Source organism: Hesperophylax consimilis, chromosome 17, assembly GCF_061612785.1.
Source record: "Hesperophylax consimilis isolate HC1 chromosome 17, BYU_Hcon_1.0, whole genome shotgun sequence".
In the NCBI taxonomy this organism is placed as follows: Eukaryota; Metazoa; Arthropoda; class Insecta; order Trichoptera; family Limnephilidae; genus Hesperophylax; species Hesperophylax consimilis.
This window is the reverse complement of record NC_142852.1, coordinates 30,379,226-30,401,498: the sequence shown is the minus strand read 5'-3', so window position 1 is coordinate 30,401,498 and position 22,273 is coordinate 30,379,226. Positions and strand designations below refer to the sequence as shown.

At 32.6% G+C, this 22,273-nt stretch overlaps 1 protein-coding gene and 1 long non-coding RNA gene across 2 annotated transcripts; both read right to left on the bottom strand.

Annotated features, from left to right (window-relative positions):
• Positions 1 to 468: 468 nt before the first annotated feature.
• Positions 469 to 3,000, bottom strand: LOC149416403 (uncharacterized). The gene is made up of 3 exons (XR_016303700.1): positions 2,803 to 3,000; positions 2,220 to 2,516; positions 469 to 2,019 (listed from the first exon to the last, which is right to left on the bottom strand). It is a non-coding gene; the product is annotated as an uncharacterized LOC149416403 (long non-coding RNA).
• Positions 3,001 to 4,256: 1,256 nt separating this feature from the next.
• On the bottom strand, positions 4,257 to 17,632 carry LOC149416402 (uncharacterized). Its single transcript, XM_089641992.1, has 12 exons — positions 17,585 to 17,632; positions 17,367 to 17,441; positions 17,209 to 17,280; positions 17,032 to 17,106; positions 16,038 to 16,112; positions 15,887 to 15,961; positions 14,543 to 15,406; positions 14,379 to 14,435; positions 13,560 to 13,637; positions 13,392 to 13,466; positions 11,293 to 12,780; positions 4,257 to 4,379 (listed from the first exon to the last, which is right to left on the bottom strand). The coding sequence occupies exons 2-12, from the start codon at positions 17,388 to 17,390 to the stop codon at positions 4,257 to 4,259; spliced, it is 3,006 nt and encodes a 1,001-aa protein (XP_089498118.1). The 5' UTR covers positions 17,391 to 17,441; positions 17,585 to 17,632.
• Positions 17,633 to 22,273: the final 4,641 nt, after the last annotated feature.

Genomic DNA, 22,273 nt, shown 5'->3' with positions numbered 1-22,273 from the left:
TTCATCAGATATTGTTGCATGCGGAATGTTTTTGTCAATTCTGGGACTAGCATACGCTGCAATAGGAGACACACAGTTGACGAAAAAAATAAGGAAAAAACGGCGTTGGAGTGTGCGTCCCATTAATCATAAAAGGAAGAAAACAGGACATTTCCATAATTTGTTTAAAGACATGGCGACAGTAGACAACGATCAATTTAAGAAATATACAAGAATGTCGCAGACCAATTTCTATAAATTGTTAGGACTTCTACAACACAAATTAGTAAAGCGAAGCAGACGTGAGCCTTTAAGTCCGGAACATAGACTAGTTATCACATTATTGTAAGTGATAATATCTTTTAATATTTATAATGTTGAGAATTATATTTATTCATTTTGATGTAAAAAATAATGTACTTATATTATTTTAGCCATTTGTCCCAAGGCTGCAGTCTGCAAGTAGTTGCATGGTCCTTTATGATTGGAAAAACCACTGCACATGTAATAATAAAGGAAACTTGCGAGGCAATATGGGATGTTCTTAGTCCCATATATTGCAAACAACCGACAGTCGAAGAATGGAGAGAAAAAGCCAACGAATTTTATAAGCAATGGAATCTCCCTAACTGCTGCGGTGCAATCGATGGTAAACATATTACAATTCAGGCACCTAAAAATTCAGGAACTGCTTTTTTTAATTATAAAAAAACATTCAGCATAGTCCTCTTGGCTGTTTGTGATGCTGACTACATATTCACACTTTTAGACATCGGAGCATATGGCTCGCAAAGTGATGGTGGAGTATTCTCGGAGTCAGCCTTCGGCCGAGGTTTGGACTCCGGTAAAATAAAATTACCAGCAGGTACACCATTACCGAACACAAATATTGATTTTCCGTATTACTTTGTTGGAGACGAGGCTTTTCCTCTAAAACCATACATTTTAAGACCTTTTCCGGGAAGGAATTTAAATCAAGAAAAACGAATCTTTAATTACCGATTATCAAGAGCAAGGAGAACAATAGAAAATTCTTTTGGCATTTTAGCATCTAGGTGGAGAATCTTGAGAAATAGTATCATTGCCGAAGTTGATAATGTAGAAAGGATTACCGCTGCCACAATATGTTTACACAATTTTCTGCGAATCTCTGAAAAAAATGCCGAACAACTAGTGTATTGCCCTTCAAATTTTTGTGACACTGTTAGAGATAATGGTCAAATTTCAGAAGGCTTATTTCGAGAAGAACAAAGTGATAGTGGTTTTCAAAGGATAGGACGCATGGGTGCGAATAATCCATCAAGATCAATGATCGCTCTACGTGACAGCATGGCACATTATCTTTTGCATGAAGGGGCAGTTCCTTGGCAGTGGGCACATATTTCAAGAGGATCCAGACCAGAGTGATATCGAGATTTAGTAAGTTTTTAATGCGTTTACACTCTAGTAAACTGAAGTCTCAATAAATGAAAACTCAATGTATCCTTAATGTAAGACAGATCAGACATCGCCTTTGTAATTATTATTTTTTTTTTAATAATAAATGTTAATTAAAAAAAAATAGCAATTTTTATTGTCTTTTATTTTATTTTATTTTTTTTTCACTTGAAGAAAAATTGTACAGATCGTGTTTAGAAAAAAAATACAATTTATGTAAAATTATATATATATAAATTTCCAATTATTCTGAGTAATACATATTATGCAATATGTATTACTCAGAATATTTGGAAATTACTTGCATAATTTCTATTTTGCACTTTATCAAATTAGTTTTTTCTATATTTTTCATATCAGCATATAGTGAATTGCAAAAGTTTTGCAATGAATTTTCTTCTACACTCAAAGTGTTTTTGTCCGTTACAAATTTTTTGAAAACTTCTACGGCTTCATCCATTTTGGCTTGGACGGATGCTATGTTGGGATTTTGTTCATTTAATGGTGTGGATCTGGAGCGCGGGCGTTTTGTTGCTCTCGGAGTGCAGCCTACAGATTCTATGGTCTCGTCCATTGGTATGACACCAAAACCCTCAAGCGTAACTGAAAATTTAATTAGTATTATTACTATGTTTATAATCGAGACAAATCATTATAGATGGAAGAATCACTCATCAGCTGTATAAAATCATTCTCAATTTTACTTTATACATTCAAACATAAACATAATTGCTACAACCGAAAGTGTCTGATGATAGTATCTATAAAGCCATATTATAAAATTTTTAAATAAAATCACAAACCAGTTTGTTCGTCCAGATTTTCCACATATTCTTTTGATGTTCCATCAAGGAACTGAATGTCATCGTATGTAAGTGATTCATCACAAAAATCTGGAGAATCATTTTCAGTATCATTGTTTGGTAACTCGACGTTACCAAATGTTTTCCGTCGTTTTACATATTCGTATAAAAATGATAAATTTTTCATTAGTGGCCATTCTTTGTGACCTGATGCTCCTGATCCAGATCGTTCAAATTTGCATCGTTCTTTTGCAAATCGACTCCGCAAGGCAATCCATCGCAATCTACATTCAGAACCTAGAAGCAATAATTATAATTGTTTGTACAACTGTATTCCATCCAGATTATTTTATATAAAATTGTATGTGACGTGTATTCAGCGCACTTAAACTAATTGAAACTTATACGTTAAAGTATCAATTGATTCACATTTAAAAAGATAAGGAGCTAGAGAGCCTTCCCTAACAAAATAACCTAACTTTTTATGTGCGCATACAAAACGATAAAAAATGTGTAAATCTCTGATGTTAGTAATAATATATAGAAGTATTAATATTTATCAAACATATTGTATTACACTCACTTGATGCTTTCAATTTGTTACCAATAAATAACCAGGAGTTTTCAACGACATTTCGGTCTTTATAATCTTTTTCTTTCTTGTCATATAAATGACGAAATTGCTCGACCCAAGAAATCAATTCTGCGTCATTTATATCCATTATTTTTATCACTTTCGTCTTCAGCAAATTTATATATAAAATTCGGTAAAATATCTAACTCCGCGTAAATACTTGTTAACAAAATTATTGTTCGATTCGATTGTCAAATACATGAATAAACCTGAATTTAACCACTCTTGTCAAATAGTAGATCCATAGAGTATCGATCGAAAATACATAAATCTCGGTATATATCTCAGCTTTCTGTAATCCGTAACCGCAAAAGTTAAAGTTGGACCATCTTTTCGGTTATGGAAAAAAATAAGAGATTATTGCCATCTATTATAAACGGATACACAGGTTTCCTATCTTCCAACTTCTACGGCCTAGGGCCTTACGGCTTATTCTTACCGCTTATTCCTATTATAAACGGGCCTTAACTGTCTCCATATTAATGCTACCTTGAAAAATAAAACGACAATATGTACGTTGAACTGTGATATAAAACAAAACCCTACCCAATTCAAACACGAGAGATAATATCACAATTGAGTTGAAGTTTCGTTAAAAAAATATTATTTCTTCGCAAACAGTATCGAAATATCTTAATATGTAATTTATTGTTATGTGTTTTTTTATCTATTAATTTTTTTTTCAAATAAGTAAAAATTTTTATTAAATAACTGTAATCTAAAATATTTACGAAAGATACCACTGATTTAACATGTATAAGCGGAAATTTGGATAAGATTGGATCCAAGATGTCCGCTTCAGGGACCGATCCATAAACGAAAAACCCATCTCCCGAGCACTTTTAGTATGGGGTTTGGTTATTTTTAGTCTATGGAATGATGTTTTCTTCAATCCGCATTATTCATGTTTTTTAAATCAATACGTGTGACTTATATCATATCCGTATAACATGAGATGAAAACTTGAGAAATCAAGAACCTTATAGTAAGCAATTTAAAATAAATATAAAGTTCGGTAATGAGCTAGTTTTAGGCAGACGCTACAACAGACAACAACCAAATATACTTATGTACGGCAAGAGAGGATGTAATGAATATGCATATGTCGTGTTTCCACGACATTTAAAAACGGACATGAATTCCGAACATCCGAATTCAACATCCAACCAGTTTTACAGACTTAATATTCCCTCCCTAAAGACGAGTTATTCTCATTTGGTTACATTACGGAACATCTATTTACCCTTATGCGGATAGTTTCAAATAACAAATTGTTATACACCGTTATTGGAAAGTTGGTATTTTTTTGCTATGACCTTGTTATTACTTTGTAATTTCTTATTTTTACCTTCTGTCTAGTTAACACTGAGATTATCTAATAAACCAAAAAAGTATAAATAAAACTAACTGGCTGTACGAGTACTATCCGCATATTCCAAACATTCTTTCTTCACATCTTGGAGGTCGAAATCTATATCCATATACGGCATTTCACCTCCGCCTTCCTCCTGGGGACCTGGTTCCGTCTTGATGGAAACAGTTTCTAGATTAAGTAGATCCATGGCACTGCTTTGTGGTAGCGATTGGTGATTTGTTCAAGCTCAAACAAATATTCCTGAAACATCACAAAGTTGATACGGAACTCTTATTCGAATGAACTTTGAATATTTGTTGTCGCTTGGGATAACATTGAATTCTTATACATAACTTATAATTATTGGGAATAAGTATATTATTGTGGCAGTATCTCGACATTTTCAAACGGTCGTGAAAATCGTCATATATCGCAGATAACTCAATTCATACAATATCTATCTCCAAAGATAATATCCGGTAATACATTTTATTGGATCCGTCACTCCGCTTTTAACAGAAAATCGGAAATCCATATTTTTATAATTTTTGTACTGTAATGAATGCAATTTAAAAATCGTAACCCACCAATATTATTCTGCGACGTATTTACAAATACTGAATGTGGCAATGTTATTTGTCTTCCGTACACGACAACTGATTTATTCAATACGCGATATGACAATGGTTTATGTCAACTATAAATATACCACTCTCAAGATTGATATCTTCGGGCTTTTTGTATGTAACGGAATTATACAGTACTTAACCACAGATATACAAACAGTACCTACCGTGCGGAGCAGAGCAGTAGACAAGGTAGAAGAAACTCAAGGCCATTTAAAAAAGATGCGACCATAACCAACATGATTGCTCTCAGCCTACTCTATTCATTCACTAACCTAAAAAAACTATTATAAAAATAAAAATGTCCTTGAAGCAGAAAAATGTCGAATTTTTTTCCGAGGGCAAGGTTCATCTGACTAAGAAAATGAACTTTAACAGTTTATTATAGATTTTACAACAGTGCAAATTTAATACAAATATATAATTTAATAGTTATAAATTATGAATATCAAAATCAAACCATCTTTAAAAATAGTCCCAAAAAGTAATATGGTTCATAAATTTGAAAGTTTCAAAGAACAATTATTACAAAAAATGACTGATAGAATTGATCTCCAACTGCAATATTAAAAAAAAGGCATAAACTATTTTAAGATATTTAAAACGATAAACAAGACCTATTAAAGAGCGTAGAATTCTGATTTAAAAACTAAATTCTGATTAAGTAAATTGATGATTTAAAAAGAAATTTAAAAAACAAACGACCACCCAAAAAAAAACGAGGCGAAACATCAAAATCAAACAATCTGTTAATCATATCCAACAAAGCGTACTTGAAAATTCTACCGAAAATCAAGAAATCCAAGTGAAGCAAAATGATAAAGTACGAAAATTAATTTAAATACTGAAGTCAGCCCTAGACTGCAACGACCTACTAAATAATAATTCTTTCATAACTTTCTACAACAATCCGGCCAAGCAAATTATTTCAATCTAATTCAATTCAAAAGAAGCAAAGGAAAAGAATAATACACAAAAAAAATTAAGGAATTCTCACCCCTAAGGAAATAAAGATACTCGGAGTCAACTCAGAAAACCTTCATCAATGACAAACTAACCCCACAAAATAAGCAGCTCATGTGGTTGGCAAAGACGACAAAAGCTTTGGGATACAAATATGTATGGACGAAGGACGGACAATTTTTTTTAAGAAAGGGCGACGACTCCCCTATAATACGAATTAAGGATGCAAACGACATACCATTACAGTAAACAGTACTGGGACACGAGGAAAAAATCTTATTACCTTGGCTATAATTAATGAATATCAAAAAACCAAAAAAGGAAGACAAAACAGACTTAATAGATAACAAAATACCAATCTCATGGACATCTACTAATGATTCCGTAATAGTACGTCAACTGTTTCTTCCGAATTCTACCCTTAAGATATTCCCTATGAACATAAGAAGTTTTGATGAACTCTTAATTCTTCTCACTGACCTAGGCGCAGATTTCAATGTAATTGTTTTGAGCGAATGGTGAATTTAAAAAAATGTCATCCCTAAAACTATAAGAAAATTACAATCACTACAATACACTATATAACTAAACTAAAAGCGATGGCGTTAATGTCAACATTAAAATGTGTCACAGATCACTATGTAATCATAACTTTCCTCACCCAAACAATCTACAAATCGCCACAAAATACCCTCACCCAAAAAAAGATCTCCTACAACGCTCTCCTAAACAATGTCTCTAAAGAAAACTGGGAACTTACATATTCTTATACCGATGCGACCTCTGCATGTGATGCTTTTATTAATATTTTACATGACCACTTGGCCGATGCCAAATCCTACATCAAAACTAATAAAAACGATCCAACGCTAAACTGAAAACAAGGGTCACTGCTGATATTCTTCACTGTATCAGAAAGCGTGATAAGATTCACAGCGTCTGTAGAAAAACTCCCAACGATTATGCATCTCTATTATTCTACAAACGCCATAGAAACAACTATAAAAAAAAATAATTGACAGCGTTAAAATGAAATGCAACCAAAAACAAATCAGTGAAGCTTCTTATTACAAAAACATTGGAATATCATTAAAGATTTTGCCAATATTAATAAAAACCAACTCACCCATTGTTAAGATTAATATCGAAGGTCAAACAATACACGACAACTCTGACCCTGAAAAAATATCGGACCATTTCAAAAAATTATTCTCCAATATCGGAACTAACTTAGCAAAAAAATATTTTACATTATAATTAATTTAATTAACTACCGACCGATATCTTAACCACTCTAAACAAACAAATTACGTTAAAATTATGGTTTACCACCATCATTAGTCAGAATCTAACGTCTGAAATTATTAATTAATTAAATTTATTATAAAATAAGTCGGGTAATTCTTATGATTGATTTGACTTGTCCAAATTTAATAATAGGGCGGTAATAATACTACAGCTAATTAAAGTTACGGGTTGAATTGCGTTTACTTTGGTACATTATGAGTCAATAAATGCCTTGATTAGATCCCAATGAACCTGAATAATTGCAGGGGCACAGGAGAACAGCTTTATTCTAAAATGAGTGTATAGGTGATATTTCAAGACTTTAATAAACACGAATAGATACATTAGGCACAGGAAAATGGTTTTATTCTAGAATGAGTGATATTGTGTTATTGTAAAACTTTTCATGTTAATTTCCTCACACATAAAAAGTTGCAATCTGAACATGAGAAGGGTTTCTCTTTACTGTGAATCCGCGAGTGAGTTCGTAAAGATGGTTTCATAGTACATGAATAGTTATTCATAGCAGGAAAATGGTTTTATTCCAGAATGAGCCAGAAGGAGTCGTCTTAAATCTGGCTTGTATAAAGATGAGTAGTTGCACTTGGAACAAACAAATGGTTTAGCACCAGTTTGAGTCATAACATGGTTACATAATTGTGTTTTCGGGGAACACGAATAGGTACATTTCAAACATGTTAATGGTTTATCTTGACTGTGAGTTAAAAAATGAACCCGTAAGGATGACTTTCGTGAACACGAAAAACCGCATTCCAAACATGTAAGTGGTTTTTCTTCAGTATGATCAAGAAAGTGTCCCTTTAAATGTGAATTAAATTAACAAGAATAGCTGCAGTGGCGGCATAATTAGGCTTTTCTTAGATTGTAAAGAGTTTGAGTGTGATGTTTATGGTGTGAGATTTGAATGAATATTCTCATGAGTGCGATAATCTTCTTCCAGTGTCTCCATGGTTTCATGTTTCACTCTTGTAAATAGGACACATCATGAAATTACATATCTCATTGTTTGCAGGCCTAAAGCATTAAATCAAAAATGTCCTAAATAACCATAAAGTCAATAGCATCGTTATTCTTCCGAAATTGCTTTGGTAGAGGGATACAATGGGAAATCTGCTTTCCTGTGATTGGAAAAAACAACTATACAGCAAATACTAACATTCAAATTAAATTAATTTAAATACAACGGTGTATTATCGTTACATAATTTTAAGTAACAATAATACTCCAGAAATTGATTCATGACTTGAGAGACTGATCGAAGGAGACCTTTTTACCTCTTCAGCAGGACTCTCTCGACCTTTCGCTTTGCACGGTAGTGGGAAGGATGGATTCGTACGTCCGTCACTCCTTGACACACCGAACTTCGGATTGCTACCTTTCTTATATACCATTTTCCTTCCCAGTACTTCCTTTATTTAGAAAATCCCCACAAACCATCCCAAAGATGACATAGGCCTATGGAGCTAATGTAAAACAAAATCTGTGGACGAATTTCAAAGAAAACCATTCTTATGTTCTGACTGAAGTTTAGAATTCGAATTGCACACCTTATTACTGCAAAATTTGGAGGAAATCGTTTGTTTATTCCGAGTGTAACCATTATTTAAGATTGTGGACTCTTGTGCAGACTCACTCTCAAGTTAAGACCAGTTCCGATGGCAGTGATAAAATTCCAGTTGCGGATTCGTCTTCTTGCGCATTTCGAAGGTAGGAGAGGTGGATAGATAAAATTTTAGTCGCATACCATATGCTGTCAAATTTGGAACAAAAAACATTTTCTTGTTCCGCGTGTAACATTTACTTAAGCTGGCGACTTAGTTACAAATACACTCTTAAAGTTCAAACCAGTTTGCGTTCAGAATGTAACAATAAAATACCAGTTGTGGATTCATTTTCTGACGCATTTCGAAGGAAACCATTCCCATGTTCCAAGTGAAGTTTAAAATTCCAGTTACGCACCACATACTGCAATATTCTTAAGAAAACCATTTGCTTGTTGCGCATGTAACCATCATCGAGGATTCCTGCAGAATCAGTCTCAAGTTACAACCAGTCTTGTGTTCTGAACGTAACTTTTAAATTATAGTTGCGAACTTGTTGACGCAATTCAAGGGAAACCATTCTCGCGTTCCAAATGTAATAATAAATATCTAGTTGACACATTTGTGAATAATGATTTTCGAAAAATTCTTTTCAGGTGTGGATATAAATGAAAAATTTAAGAAATCGGTAAGTACTTGGTAAAATAAAGGTTATAATTATATATCAGGGAATTTGAACCCCCACCCATCTTTAAAATGTATGTGCGGCCCACGAGAGATACAAAAAACATCCAAATATAACCTCATGGAAGTTATAAGCATATTAAAAAAAGCACATTGCATTAAAAATTTAGGATTTTGATGGGAACCATTAAAAATTTCAATTCACTTGCGATGTTGAAAATTTTATTTGTCCACTTAGTTTAGCGAATACACAAATTACATCGACATTTTTCATAGCTAATTCTATATTTTAAAACGTACCTTAACGATTTTTTCGAGTCAAAATATTGTTTCTAAAGGTTTTTGATTATGTTTATATTTGTTTAAGGCCCCGTAGTAAGCGTTCAAAGATGGTTTGAAAGGGAGATTTGAAAATACGAATGTTAGAGGGAGTGCGCTAATAAAAAAATGATAATATTTAATGTGTGAAATAGAACAAGAATCTGTCGAGAAATGCTTTAGTTGCATTTAAAGATACGCAGTAAATATAAATAAATGAAATTAATTGCTTTTTGGTCACTTTATCGAAAAAAAATATTGTCTTTCCTGTTTCGGTACCTCCGTAACATCTTCAGGACAGTTATAAAAATTATGCAATTAAAAACAGAAGTACTCATATATATACACATATTATCAATAAAGAAAGAGACAGTCTATCAGAGTGGGAGAGTGCGTCAGTTGTTTGAGAGAGGTGGGGGAGGGGAGCGTGGGATAAGCGAAGTAATGGGGAAAATACTTAGAATTGGGCTGACATGTAAATTTAATTGGTTATTAATGATTTCAAACTTTTAATTTATTGATTTTTTTATTTCCAAAGATTCTAAATTGTTTAGTCTTAAAACTATTCAATTTTTATGTAGGACTTTAATTCCTATATCACGGTTATATGTATGGTCATAATTCATTAATTAAATGTTCCGTGAACTTCAAAGTTCGCAATATATATGTGTACTTCTGTATTTAATAGCAAAATTTTTATAACAGTCTTGATGATGGTACAGAGGTACCGAAACCGGTAGACAATAAAATTTATCAAGAGTGACTTAAAACCAAGTATTTTCATTTCATTTATTTAAAATGTCAAGAAACAATGTGTGCCTCGTTTGAAAAAAAAACCCGCATGTATAAAATATAACATAAAATAACAGAACAAAACGTGTGTTTAATAATTTTCGGAGCTTACTTTGTGATTTTTTTTTCTACCGAGGGAATTTTATATAATTTACGTTTCGGCGTAACAAATGTTTAGATATTATCTTAAAAAATAACGTATATATTTTTTGGAACTTAAAAACCTAAAGAGTTAACAAGAAACTTGTTATAAATCGGTAAAAATTAGGTATGCAGGGGATTAATGCAATTACAAAGTAAATTCAACCCCTGTTTATTACTACCCTTTGTGTAAAAAAATGTTCTTTATATTAAAGCCCCGTGGGCCTTTTTGCCAAGGAATGGGAAAAGGTGATGGGGTAGTGTAACAGTGACTGTCCTCATAGAATCCACGCCCAATGTCCACCAGAGACAGACACTGTTCTCTATGTGGTTAAATAGATTAGTTAGTAGGCAAGTTTTGCCAAAATAGTAATCTATTTGCTGGAATTACTTTACCTAGTTTGGTCAAAATGGAATTTTTCTTGTCCTCACTAATTCCGCAGGGAGCAACGTAAGGAACAGGCTCCGGCACATTTAATAGGGACGCTTTCGTTAAGAAATTCATTTCAAATTCTGTAGCGTCGCTAGCGTAAGAAATATTATAAATTAGTGATTTACGCCCTCTAATAGCTTTTATTCTTACGATGTCCTTCACACAAGGCATTCGTTGGTTAAATTTTTTGTTGCTAATTTTGCAACCAGAGAAAAGGTCTTTCCAATTGTAAAAATCTGCAAATTTCATCTCTTTTGTGGAGACATTTCCTGAATTTGCCTTTGACACGGCTTCTTGGAAGTCACTAAAATCGTACGTATTTTCTTGTTCCTTTAACTTTTTTTCCACGGAATGATGAAAGCTGTTTGCCGACATAAAAGTATGCCCTGACTCGAAGTACTTTAAAGTGATTACTTGCGCCGCTATTTGATGTGAATTGATTATGTATACTAAGAATGAAAACAGGGTCCAATTCTTATTTTGAGCTGCATAATTGTCCAGCCAAATTGTGATATGTTTAGCATCGCGATTAGCTAAAAGAAAAGCATAGAATGTACTGATGAGTTCTTCGTCACTTCTCCCTGACGTTGCTTCATGCCAGATGGCAGCAAATGGCTTGATTTTTTTCTGGTTATTCCACACGGGAACAAAGCTCTCATGGTACGCTATGATTCGTTGCGTGGACAACACCGTTTTGAATGCATCAATCCTTGGCAACATAATGATCTTCTGCAGATCAGCCGAAACACAGAGTGCATCTGAATGTGAGGCTTCCTCGTCTTTTTTATAAGCTTCGCGAGAGTCAGACGACTTTTTAATGTGTATTTGGTTTTCAACACATACTTCGCAGTTCTCGGAATTAGTTTGAACGTGTTCTGGATCGTGATGCCTGAAGTGTTCACACTGTTCACATATCTCGTGCCCCGACTTTGTGAGGCGGATATTATCATTCTTGACAGCATTACGGTATGCTTCGTATGAACACTTAAATAGTGGATTTTTTACCATAAAATCGTTGTGCATCAACCTAACTGTCACATCAATAGGTAAATATTTAACAAGGGGGGCATGTTCCCGCCTTAAATAATGTGATGTTGGTTGAAATGATTCAATATGATCAGCAATTAATGTTGTATTAATTTTATTAACAGACGGTTTTTTTCCTCGTCTGTCTTCAAATGGTTCCGTGGAATTTTTGTTTCTTCTTTTTTGTATTTTATATATAACGGAGTCATTCTTTCCATGGAACCCCAGAGTAGTTAGGAAAAAGAATTTGCAAACTAGTTGCTTGATGTTTTCTTCGTTCGGAAGAAAATATTTTGTTGTAAGAGCTTTCCTTGCCTCTAAGGTGATTGATTTCTTGGTTTTTAGACATCTAGTATTCTCCGACATAAATGTATGTTGTTCCGACCAGGACATGTTAACAAACTGATCGTGAATTGTTTTTCTTCTAGTCTCAACAATTTTCGATACACAATTCTTTTTGCAAATCTTCACCGTGCAGGGTAAACGTAGGGGATGTTTAAGAATTTTCTTTTGTTTTGCGAGAGATTTTTTATCACTTGCCGAATGTGTTTTTATTTTTCGTTTCCTTTCCGTACCTCGTTTTGTAAAAGACAATACTGGAGGAGTAGCAGCCCTTCCAGCTATAACTTCCTTCGAGGTAGATGCACATAGAAGTACGTTTTCTTCAAATATCTCTTTAATTTTCATGTCCTCCGCAGTTATGAAGTTCCGTTTGGATTCTCCATCATTACTCGCTGATTTCTGCAATAAAAAATTAATAAGTTTAAATTTCTACAAGTAGGAAAGATAAAGGAAAATTATGTTCCTAAATTAAGTACAACAATTGAAGCATTGAGTAGAAAAAAGGAATAATCGCTAAAATTGGATTCTGAGATAATCGCATTCGAAGTTTTTAGTTGATAAAACACGGAACAGTATATCGTTTGAGCTAACAGAGAACACGGTGAAGGAAATATTCATTTTAAACACTGGCAATTTCTATAATCGCCACACGTGGACGCATGCGCGTTACAGCAAACCTTCCAGTGAATCTCGAAAATTCTAATAGGAATTTTATTCTGTCTCGAGCGTCTTGGAGTGCAACACGTATATTTGTTTGTGATCGCCGAAACCTTTTGATAAAACCCTTTGTAATATTTTTGTGTTGAATAATGTTAATCTTATGAAAAATATAATCGTTTCATTTAAAATGCATACTTAGCAGTAAGCATTATTCTCCCGTGATATTAATAATCACTTGACATAGCATCTGCGATAAGGCGCTAGCCCGATAATTCCACCCCAATACTTTAATTGGGTGCGTTAAAAATAACAATTGCATGTTAAATGTTTTACAAATAAAGAAAATATACCATTGTTTTGTCAAAGTATATTTCTTCCGCAGTTTCAGGAATTGGTTCTTCACAAATCGCGTGCTCGCGTAATATCTGTAAAAAATTATACATTGAATTATTTTAATGTGTTTTCATATAAGTGTTAATGTTGGTATTTTAAACCTTTTTCCAATTACAATAACGAACCATTGTTTTGTCATAGAATATCATTTCTTGTGTGGTTTCTGGTATTGGTTCTTCAATGTTCCCTTGCTGGTGTAACATCTGTCAAAAATTAATACATTTAAATAATTCACGATGTCCATAAGTAAAGTATAAAATTCAAAACATTTACAAATAAACATGACCGGTAAATATACAGAAAATAGTAACACTATTTATCAGTTAGATAAAAAATTCTAATTTGACGTCTTTTCATCACGCTATGTTTTGACATAATAATATCAAAACAGTTTTTTAATCTAGTTTTTATTTCTAAAATAAACCCAAACAAAGAACCTTTTTTGAAATCATAGGTTGAAATTTCGGGTTAAATAAGAGCAGAAAAAAACTAACCTCAAAACATTCGCATCAGTAACAAATGCCACCAAATCAATTTTAATTTTAATGAAAAAACTATTAAAATGTATTATTTTCCATTTCAAATACTTAATTATTATTATATAACTCAGAGATGGGCTTTACCAAGCTTAAACCAGTCTTGTGTTTTGAATGCGATTTGCGGATTCATCTGAATACGCAATTCAATGGAAACCATTCTCGCGTTCAGAGTGCTGTTATAAAATTTGCAGTTAATAGGTATAGTCATTTGGTCACGCATTTTCCATTTTTTTTATCCGAAGAATTATTTTCAGATGTGATACTAAAATCTGAGTGCAACCCGCGGTTAATAGTAAACACATCCAAATGGCCACTGATGGCAAAAAAGGTTTCTCGCTCCTGATCTAACTACTACAGAGTGTTTTTTTCTATATTAGATACCCGTGTATTTATCAGACAACCTACCATCATTGTATTTTCATACCACGAGTCTTCCATAGATTTGGGTATTGGTTCTTCATGCTGGTATAACATATGTAAAAAAATAATACATTGAATTAATTTACTGTGTTTTCATTTCCATAAGTAAAGTTTGAATCTTAAAACTGTCCAAAATAAAGAAGACGTACCATTCTTTCGTTAGAGCACATTTTTGTGAAGCGGATATTTTGATTTTTCACGATGTTCCGGTACGCTTCATACGAGCACTTCAATAGTGGATTTTTTACCATTAAATCATTGTGCATCTTCCTCACCGTCACATTACTGGGTAAATATTTAATAACAGGGGCATGTTCCGGCCAGTAGTAATGTGATGTAGTTGGATGAAAGGATTCAATATGATCAATAATTAATGTTGTATTAATTTTATTAACAGATGGTTTTTTTCCTCGTCTGTCTTCAAATGGTTCCGTGGAATCTTTGTTTCTTCTTTTTTGTATTTTATACATAACGGAGTCATTCTTTCCATGGAACCCCAGAGTAGTAAGGAAGAAGAATTTGCAAACTAGTTGCTTGATGTTTTCTTCGTTCGGAAGAAAATATTTTGTTGTAAGAGCTTTCCTTGCCTCTAAGGTGATTGATTTCTTGGTTTTAAGACATTTAGTATTCTCCGACATAAATGAATGTTGTTCTGACCAGGACATGTTAACAAACTGATTGTGAATTGCTTTTCTTCTAGTCTCAACAATTTTCGATATACAATTCTTTCTGCAAATTTTCACCGTGCAGGGTAAACGTAGAGGATGTTTAAGAATTTTCTTTTGTTTTGCCAGAGATTTTTTATCACTTGCCGACAGTGTTTTAATTTTCTTTTTCCTTTCCGTACCTCGTTTTGTAAAAGACAATACTGGAGGAGTAGCAGCCCTCCCAACTATAACTTCCTCCGAGGTAGAAGCACATGGATTTACATTTTCTTCAAATATATCTTTAATTTTTTTGTCCCCCACAGTTGTAAAGTTTCGTTTGAATTCTCCATCATTACTCGCCGATTTCTGCAATACAAAATGAATTAATTTAAATGTCTACAGCCAGGGAAAATAAATGGATATAATGTATAAATAATCACAACTGAACCATTGTGTAGAAAGATTACATAACGATAATCGATATCTAATAACAATTGATCAGCCCCCTCATACATAATATCTATTTGATATAAAATATTTTTAATTTATCGGCCAACAGCGAGACCGAAAAACATCGCTTCATAAGGAATAGATATGAACCTAACCACACAACTTGATTGTTAATCAGCGAAGATAAAGGAATATAATTAAAAATAAATATAAAATTTTTACAAATAAAGAAAAAATACCATTGTTTTGTCATGTATTTTTTCTATGGTTTTAGGTACTGGATCTTCACAAATCCCATGCTCACATAATATATTAAAAAAATTAATTCATTGAATTAATTCAAAAGGTTTTCATAACTAAGGTTCATTTAACATCAAACAAATAACGAAAAAGTACCATTTTTTTGTCATAGTATATTTCTTCTGGGGTTTCGAGTGTTGGTTCTTCACGGATCCAGTGCTGGTGTAATATCTATAAAAAAATAACACTGTGTTAATGTCCACAAGTAATGTTTGAATTTAATGTGTCAAAAATAAAGCAAAAATACCTTTGTTTCGTGAGAGCATATTTTTTCAGTTTTTATGGATTTTGGTGGCTCACCGATCCTATGCCGGTGCAATAACTGTAAACAAACGATTTAAAAATTTTGATTCATTCACTGTGTTTCATGTCTTTTTAAATATATCTATTTGAAAATCACTATTGGTTTCGGACATGATTGTAAATCTTGGAGGCGGAAATTAATCCACTTTCCGACATCCGATGGAGATGAAACTTGACAGTTAGACGTGTTGTCGATGACAGTGCATTTTATTTTAGTTTGGTGGTAAACGCACACACACCTTATCAGAAGTCACCTCACAAAGAATCTGCTTCATATGAACGATTTTTAAAAGACATTTTAAATGTTAACAGCTGTTAAGAAGACAAGAGGCAGTCCCTAGTTCAGGAGTCAATTTTCAGTCAAACCAAAAAAATGTATATTTTTATAAACATTTATTTATCAAATTAGTCACTTGTTTTTTTACGAATTGATTTCTAGTAAATTTATGTTAAAACCTTTCCTTATCTGTGGTGTGTATTTACTACACATTGCTTCTAATAACTTTAACAACTCTATAAATATAATAAATTCTGGGTTCAGATTTTAGGTATTTCTCCGTTATACATTTATGAACAGAATTAAAAAAATAATATTTTTCATAGTTTTCAAATTCAATTAAAAATCAGAGATTTTTGTTGAAAGTCGGAAACAAATACACTAATACAATCAACCGTGTGATACTGCTACGCGAAGAGTGTGCGAGGAAGTGACACGCTATTGATGTCCTGCTTTAGTTCGCTAAGTGGGAACATGAGAAATCGACACGTCCGCAGTTGTATTTTGATTTCATATATATATATTATAAATATTAATATTTTTCCGATATTAAATCGCTTATTTTGAGATGTGTATTGACTACACAGCACCGGAACGCGTGGATTTTTTTAGCACAGTAAGTAAGGGAAAGGTTAAACGATGCAATATAAAGGTAACGTACCATTGTTTCGTGAAAGCTAAATTCTTCCGTTTTTATAGATTTTAGTGGTTCACCGATCTTGTGCTGATGTAATAACTATAAAAAAACAATAATTCTGATTAATTCACCGTGTTTCATGTTTATTTATAAGCAATGTTTGTATTTTAAACGCGTCCAAAATAAAAAAAAATGACTTACTGTTGATTCGTTATAGCATAGTTCTTCTGTTTTCACAGATATTGTTGGTTCATGGATTCCGTGCTGCGATAACTGTTAAAAAATAATGAATTCATCATGTTTTCATGTTTATAAGTCACATTCGTAAGTTCAACGTGTTAAAAATAAAGATAACTTACCATTGGCATTTTTTCGGAGCACATTTCTGTACACGAAATTCTACAAGCTTGTAGAATTCCGATGCATGCTGCAAGCTATTAAGAAACACAACACTTGCTTTCAACTTAAATATCGAAAGGAGATAACTATTTAAGTCGGGGGTTTAAGTAAATATGCACAAAATAGGTTTCAGATTGTAAGTTTGGGGTATTTTATGAATTTATGCACATTTCCTCACCTTCAAACTTAACTTTGATTGTGAAAAAATGGAACTGTAATGTTTATTTTACCATCTCCCAAAACGTAAATAGTTAAGTATTTGTTGTATTAATTAAGTTGAAACAAGTGCATTTAATTATTTTGAGTAATAAGCGAGCAACGGAATTCGACAAGTTTATTGAATAATCTTATGAAATGTCTAATGAATTGAAAGTCAATAAGTCGCTTGTCGAAACGTCAGTCGTAGAAGTATTTGAGGTTATGCCATAGAAATACGCAAAACATCGAAATGTTGCTATTTGTCAAATCGTGAAATGTCTTACCGCCAAACTTTATACAATTGATAAACAACAATGCACGTAAAAACCTTAATAATTAAATAATGGGCCTAAAAACACCTTGATAGAGCATTAGTGGGATTTTGTATGAGTGGGATTGAAGCCAAATCGAGGATGAGAAAATTGCCCGGCAGCCATCTTGTATGACAAACTTTTGAATTGATTTGTATGCATATTGAACTATTATATAATATCGATGTACTGCCACCTCCTGGAATGCATAATTTGAGAATAAAACAATGCTAAGCAGTATTTAAATCATATTACAACGAAAATCAGTAGTTAGTATCAGTACGTTCTGTGCATCAGGCTTAATGACATACAATAATTCCATAGAAAAACGATTCTAAAACACTGCACGGCCCATGTTTCTAATGGGCCGTTTTCTGAGTGATTTCAAAATATATCCAAGAGATGGTGTTTACCGGTCCTCCTATCGCCTATTCTGTCTTCCAAGGATCTGTCATTTCGATAGCTATTTGTTTTCCTCGAACAAACCTAGTTTGTTCGATTTGTAAGTAAAATGCACAGAAATTACGGTCAGTGGACTATTTTCCAATTGAAGGAAGAATTGAAAGGACGTAATGTCAAAACTGTTAAAGGTTAGTAAATACACCACTATTTCTTATTTATATTGCCTACGATAATTTCTTTTCTAATTTATCAATAGTTTTTATCATAATGCGTTTTATTTAAGACTCGAAGACTATGATAAACTTCATAATTTCAATGGCCTCCAATATTCCAGCACTGACGCGGGAAGAACTACATAAATTAGGTGTTTCAGTTTGAAGAACACCGACAAAGCGTTAAGTATGTATTCTGAACAATATTTGCCGAGTGTTCGAAGTGCACATGAAAATGGCACAACCTATATTTTAGGAAAGGAAACATCTTTCTTATGCTGTCTATATACACTATAATTGTAACACTATATTGGAATGCCAATGTGAGTGTGCAGCCGGCTATGCACATTGCAAGCACGTATTTGTAGTTCTACCTTATGTTACTTATACCAGGGCGGGTAAGTGGTGGACAACCTCCAATGACTGTACAGAATGTAAATAAGTAGTCATATAAATAGATGTCATCCAAAATTATTATTGGAAAAATAATATCTTGTATTATTTTTAATATAATTATTTTAAATAAAATAGGATTTAAAATGTTTTACTAAGTGTATCTATTACTATGCATGGCAGCTGTTTCGCCTTCTGAAGGCATTGATTTGACAAACTTACTTATTTATGTTTTTATTCTGCACTAGTTGCATATTTAATTTGCTAATCTTATTATCTTTATTTTAACAGGTTGACTGTTCACAAAGTTGCTCACGCGTTGACCAATGCTACAACAACTATATAATATTAGGATGTAAAAAAAATAAAATAAATGCCAAAACAATAAATAATTTATGTATAATGTTAATTATTTGTTGTACTGATATGTTCTTCTATGTGTATAATGTTTGTAAATGTTTTACGACACATTTATTATATGTCTGTAATCTTGTTCTTTTCATATTGACCTCGAGAAAAAAAAGAATTTTTTAAATTAAAAGAAACGGTTTTTATTCTAAATAATGTCAGGAATTACTGGTTAAAGTAAGTCAAGTACGTCCCTTAACACCCTGTATATTTGTTGAATACATATAACAAAAGGAACTTCAAAGAAGGGTTAAGTTAGAAATCGTGCGCGCTGATGGATGAGCTCTTCGGGAAGTTATCTAAAATATATAATGTAAAATTTGAAAAATATTTACATTAACAGTTTTTGAAGTAAAACTTCTTTACGCACGCTCGACACTTGGGGGTTAAACTGGTGCCTTACGAAAAGCGTAACGAAAAATCACATGCCAACGGTGATCGGAGGAGGGTCTTAATCGATGCAAACAGTGATCGGAGGCGGGAGAAGGATCTAGAGCTAGCTAACGAGTACTACCGTATTTTAGCATTATATACAGCGTGTACCCGGCATAAGTTAGTGAAGTTTTACTTCACTCGTGTGGTCTAAAGCACACTCATTTTTTTACATACAATTTATTAAGCATCTTTATCTATTATACTTGATCTAAAATTACACAACATGAAACATATAAATATTATATCCGATGAAAGTATTGTCTCGGTATAGTTGGGATTTCAAAATTTTATATGTTTTTAAAAGTCCTATTACTCTTTCTATGTGCACCCTTTTGCTAGCAACTTTTCTAAAACACTCCTAGTGATTCTGTTTGTTTTTGTGGTGACACCATATGGTGCGAAGGTGTCCTGGACATTAAAACCTTTGTCAGCCATAATAGAATCACCAACATCACACAGGGATAAAAGGTTGCTTTTTTCAATGATCTGGCGATCACTGGCAGAGCCTGCACAGCTTGGAGACACATAATTTATGAGGCCACTAGGAGTAGTGTAGTGTAATAGTACTTTAACAATATTTCTGTTTTTATAGGTAGAAGAGGTTGCTTGCTGGGCAGTCGGTAGTGTTGGCCGTTTAATTAGACATTCCGTGCCGTCAATCACTCGTGTTAGGGTATTTGTCTCTAAAATCAGTTGATGTCCAAAGGTTGAGCTCTTTCCACTGCAGTGATATGAATGTCACCCATGTAATAAAAATATTACTATATTATAAATATAAATATACGATATATTTACAAAATATTGTAACAAAATTTAAAATTTATAAATTTTACGATATATTTACGTATATTTAAAAAATATTATTATATTCACTGGGCTGTCCTTGCGGCACGGTGCAGGACTCTGGCTCGTCTTCCACTGGCTGCTGCCTCTCTTCCAAAGTCTCTAATTAAAAATATATACTTTATGGTTTCATTTATTTCATTTCAAAATTTTCGAAATACCAAAAATTGAAGACCTCTATAAAAAAGATGCAATATTACAAATATATAAAGAAACTGTAGTAAAAAAACTTAAATTTAACTCATCCTTAATGCATAATTTTAACATCCAAATTCCTCTATTTTCAACACAACAAATGCACAATAACTACATTTACAAAGGAATAAAATATTTTAATAGTCTTCCCGAAGAAGTAAAAAAAATACCAGATTTTATTTTATTCAAAAAGAAGGTCAAATTTATCTTTAAAAAAAATTAATATCACCTATCAAATGTTATAACTTCAATTCATGTTACAACCAAAATTAACGTCACAATCCTCTTTTAAGTTTATATTTATTGTACTGTAATAATGTTAATTACTGATATAAACATGAAATAATTGTCAAATAACTCCTACGCCAAGCTCAAGAGCTAGCTCTTCATTGGAGTAGAAATTCAACAACATATGTTTTACACTATTACTTATTATTACCTAATTTTATGTACAATGTAACAATGTTATAAGTTAAACAATAAAAAAAAAAAAATAAAAAAAATTTAAAACCCAAATTTGTTCATACTTAAATCTACTTCAAACGCAATAATCACTGTAATATAACAATAATAAATAATGACAAAAGTACTTACATGGACTTCCACATCCATTCCAAGAGCTTGGCTCAATGCTTCCACATTGGTTTCCTCTGCAGCATCCTGGAAATATTCAACTGACTAGCCCTCTTCATCTTCATCTTCCAACTCCAACTCCACGTCGGAAATATCTCCTTCCAGCATCACGGTGATCTCCTCATGTGTCAAACCACGATGCTCCATCTATAAAAATGAATAAAATAAGTCAAAGTCTACCGGAAAAAAATAAAATAAATTAATATATCTTGAAAGAATCAAATAAAAACAAGTAAAACAATATTAAAGGCCAAAGAAAGATTTCTATGAAAAACATCCACGAACGACCAAAGTGCCAGCTCAGGAACATGAATGTTATTACCGAAAACCAAATAAAAAACCAATGTTTTTGAATGGAAATCATATTTACATATCAGATTAGATATGTATATACAATATAATAATTATTTTCAACAGAAATATGCGATATCTTACCTTTAAAATAATGTTGAAATCCGAGAAATGTCAAACCGTTAAATTTAATTCGAAATAACAGTAATATTATGTGTTTCCAGTACGACATTTGTTCTATTCCTTATAAGCAATATCTTCCTCAAGCGATATGCAAAATACGGGGCTATTTGGTTCGTAAAATCAAGAGAAATATTTTTTTCCTTCGTGTTCCTCCAGAAGAACTCTGGTAAGGAAAGGGTTAAGAAATAATAACAATTTGATCTTTTTTCCTAAAACACTCCTACTGAAAATTAAATTACAATTACGAGATACACAGACATTGGACGAGAAATGCAAAGTAAATTATATTGCCAACAATGAAGAATCAGCCGCCCAGAAATCTCGTGCCAGACAGTTTGATAACCGTGTAATAAAATTATTGCA

Excerpts from the sequence above, each read along its gene's own strand:
- LOC149416402 (XM_089641992.1), bottom strand. The coding sequence starts at position 17,390 with ATGTGCTCCGAAAAAATGCCAATG. Across the intron at positions 13,638-14,378 it reads GGTATGAAAATACAATGATG|ATGTTACACCAGCAAGGGAA; the intron begins GTAGGTTGTCTG and ends AATTTTTGACAG. Across the intron at positions 12,781-13,391 it reads TATACTTTGACAAAACAATG|AAATCAGCGAGTAATGATGG; the intron begins GTATATTTTCTT and ends TTTTTATTGCAG.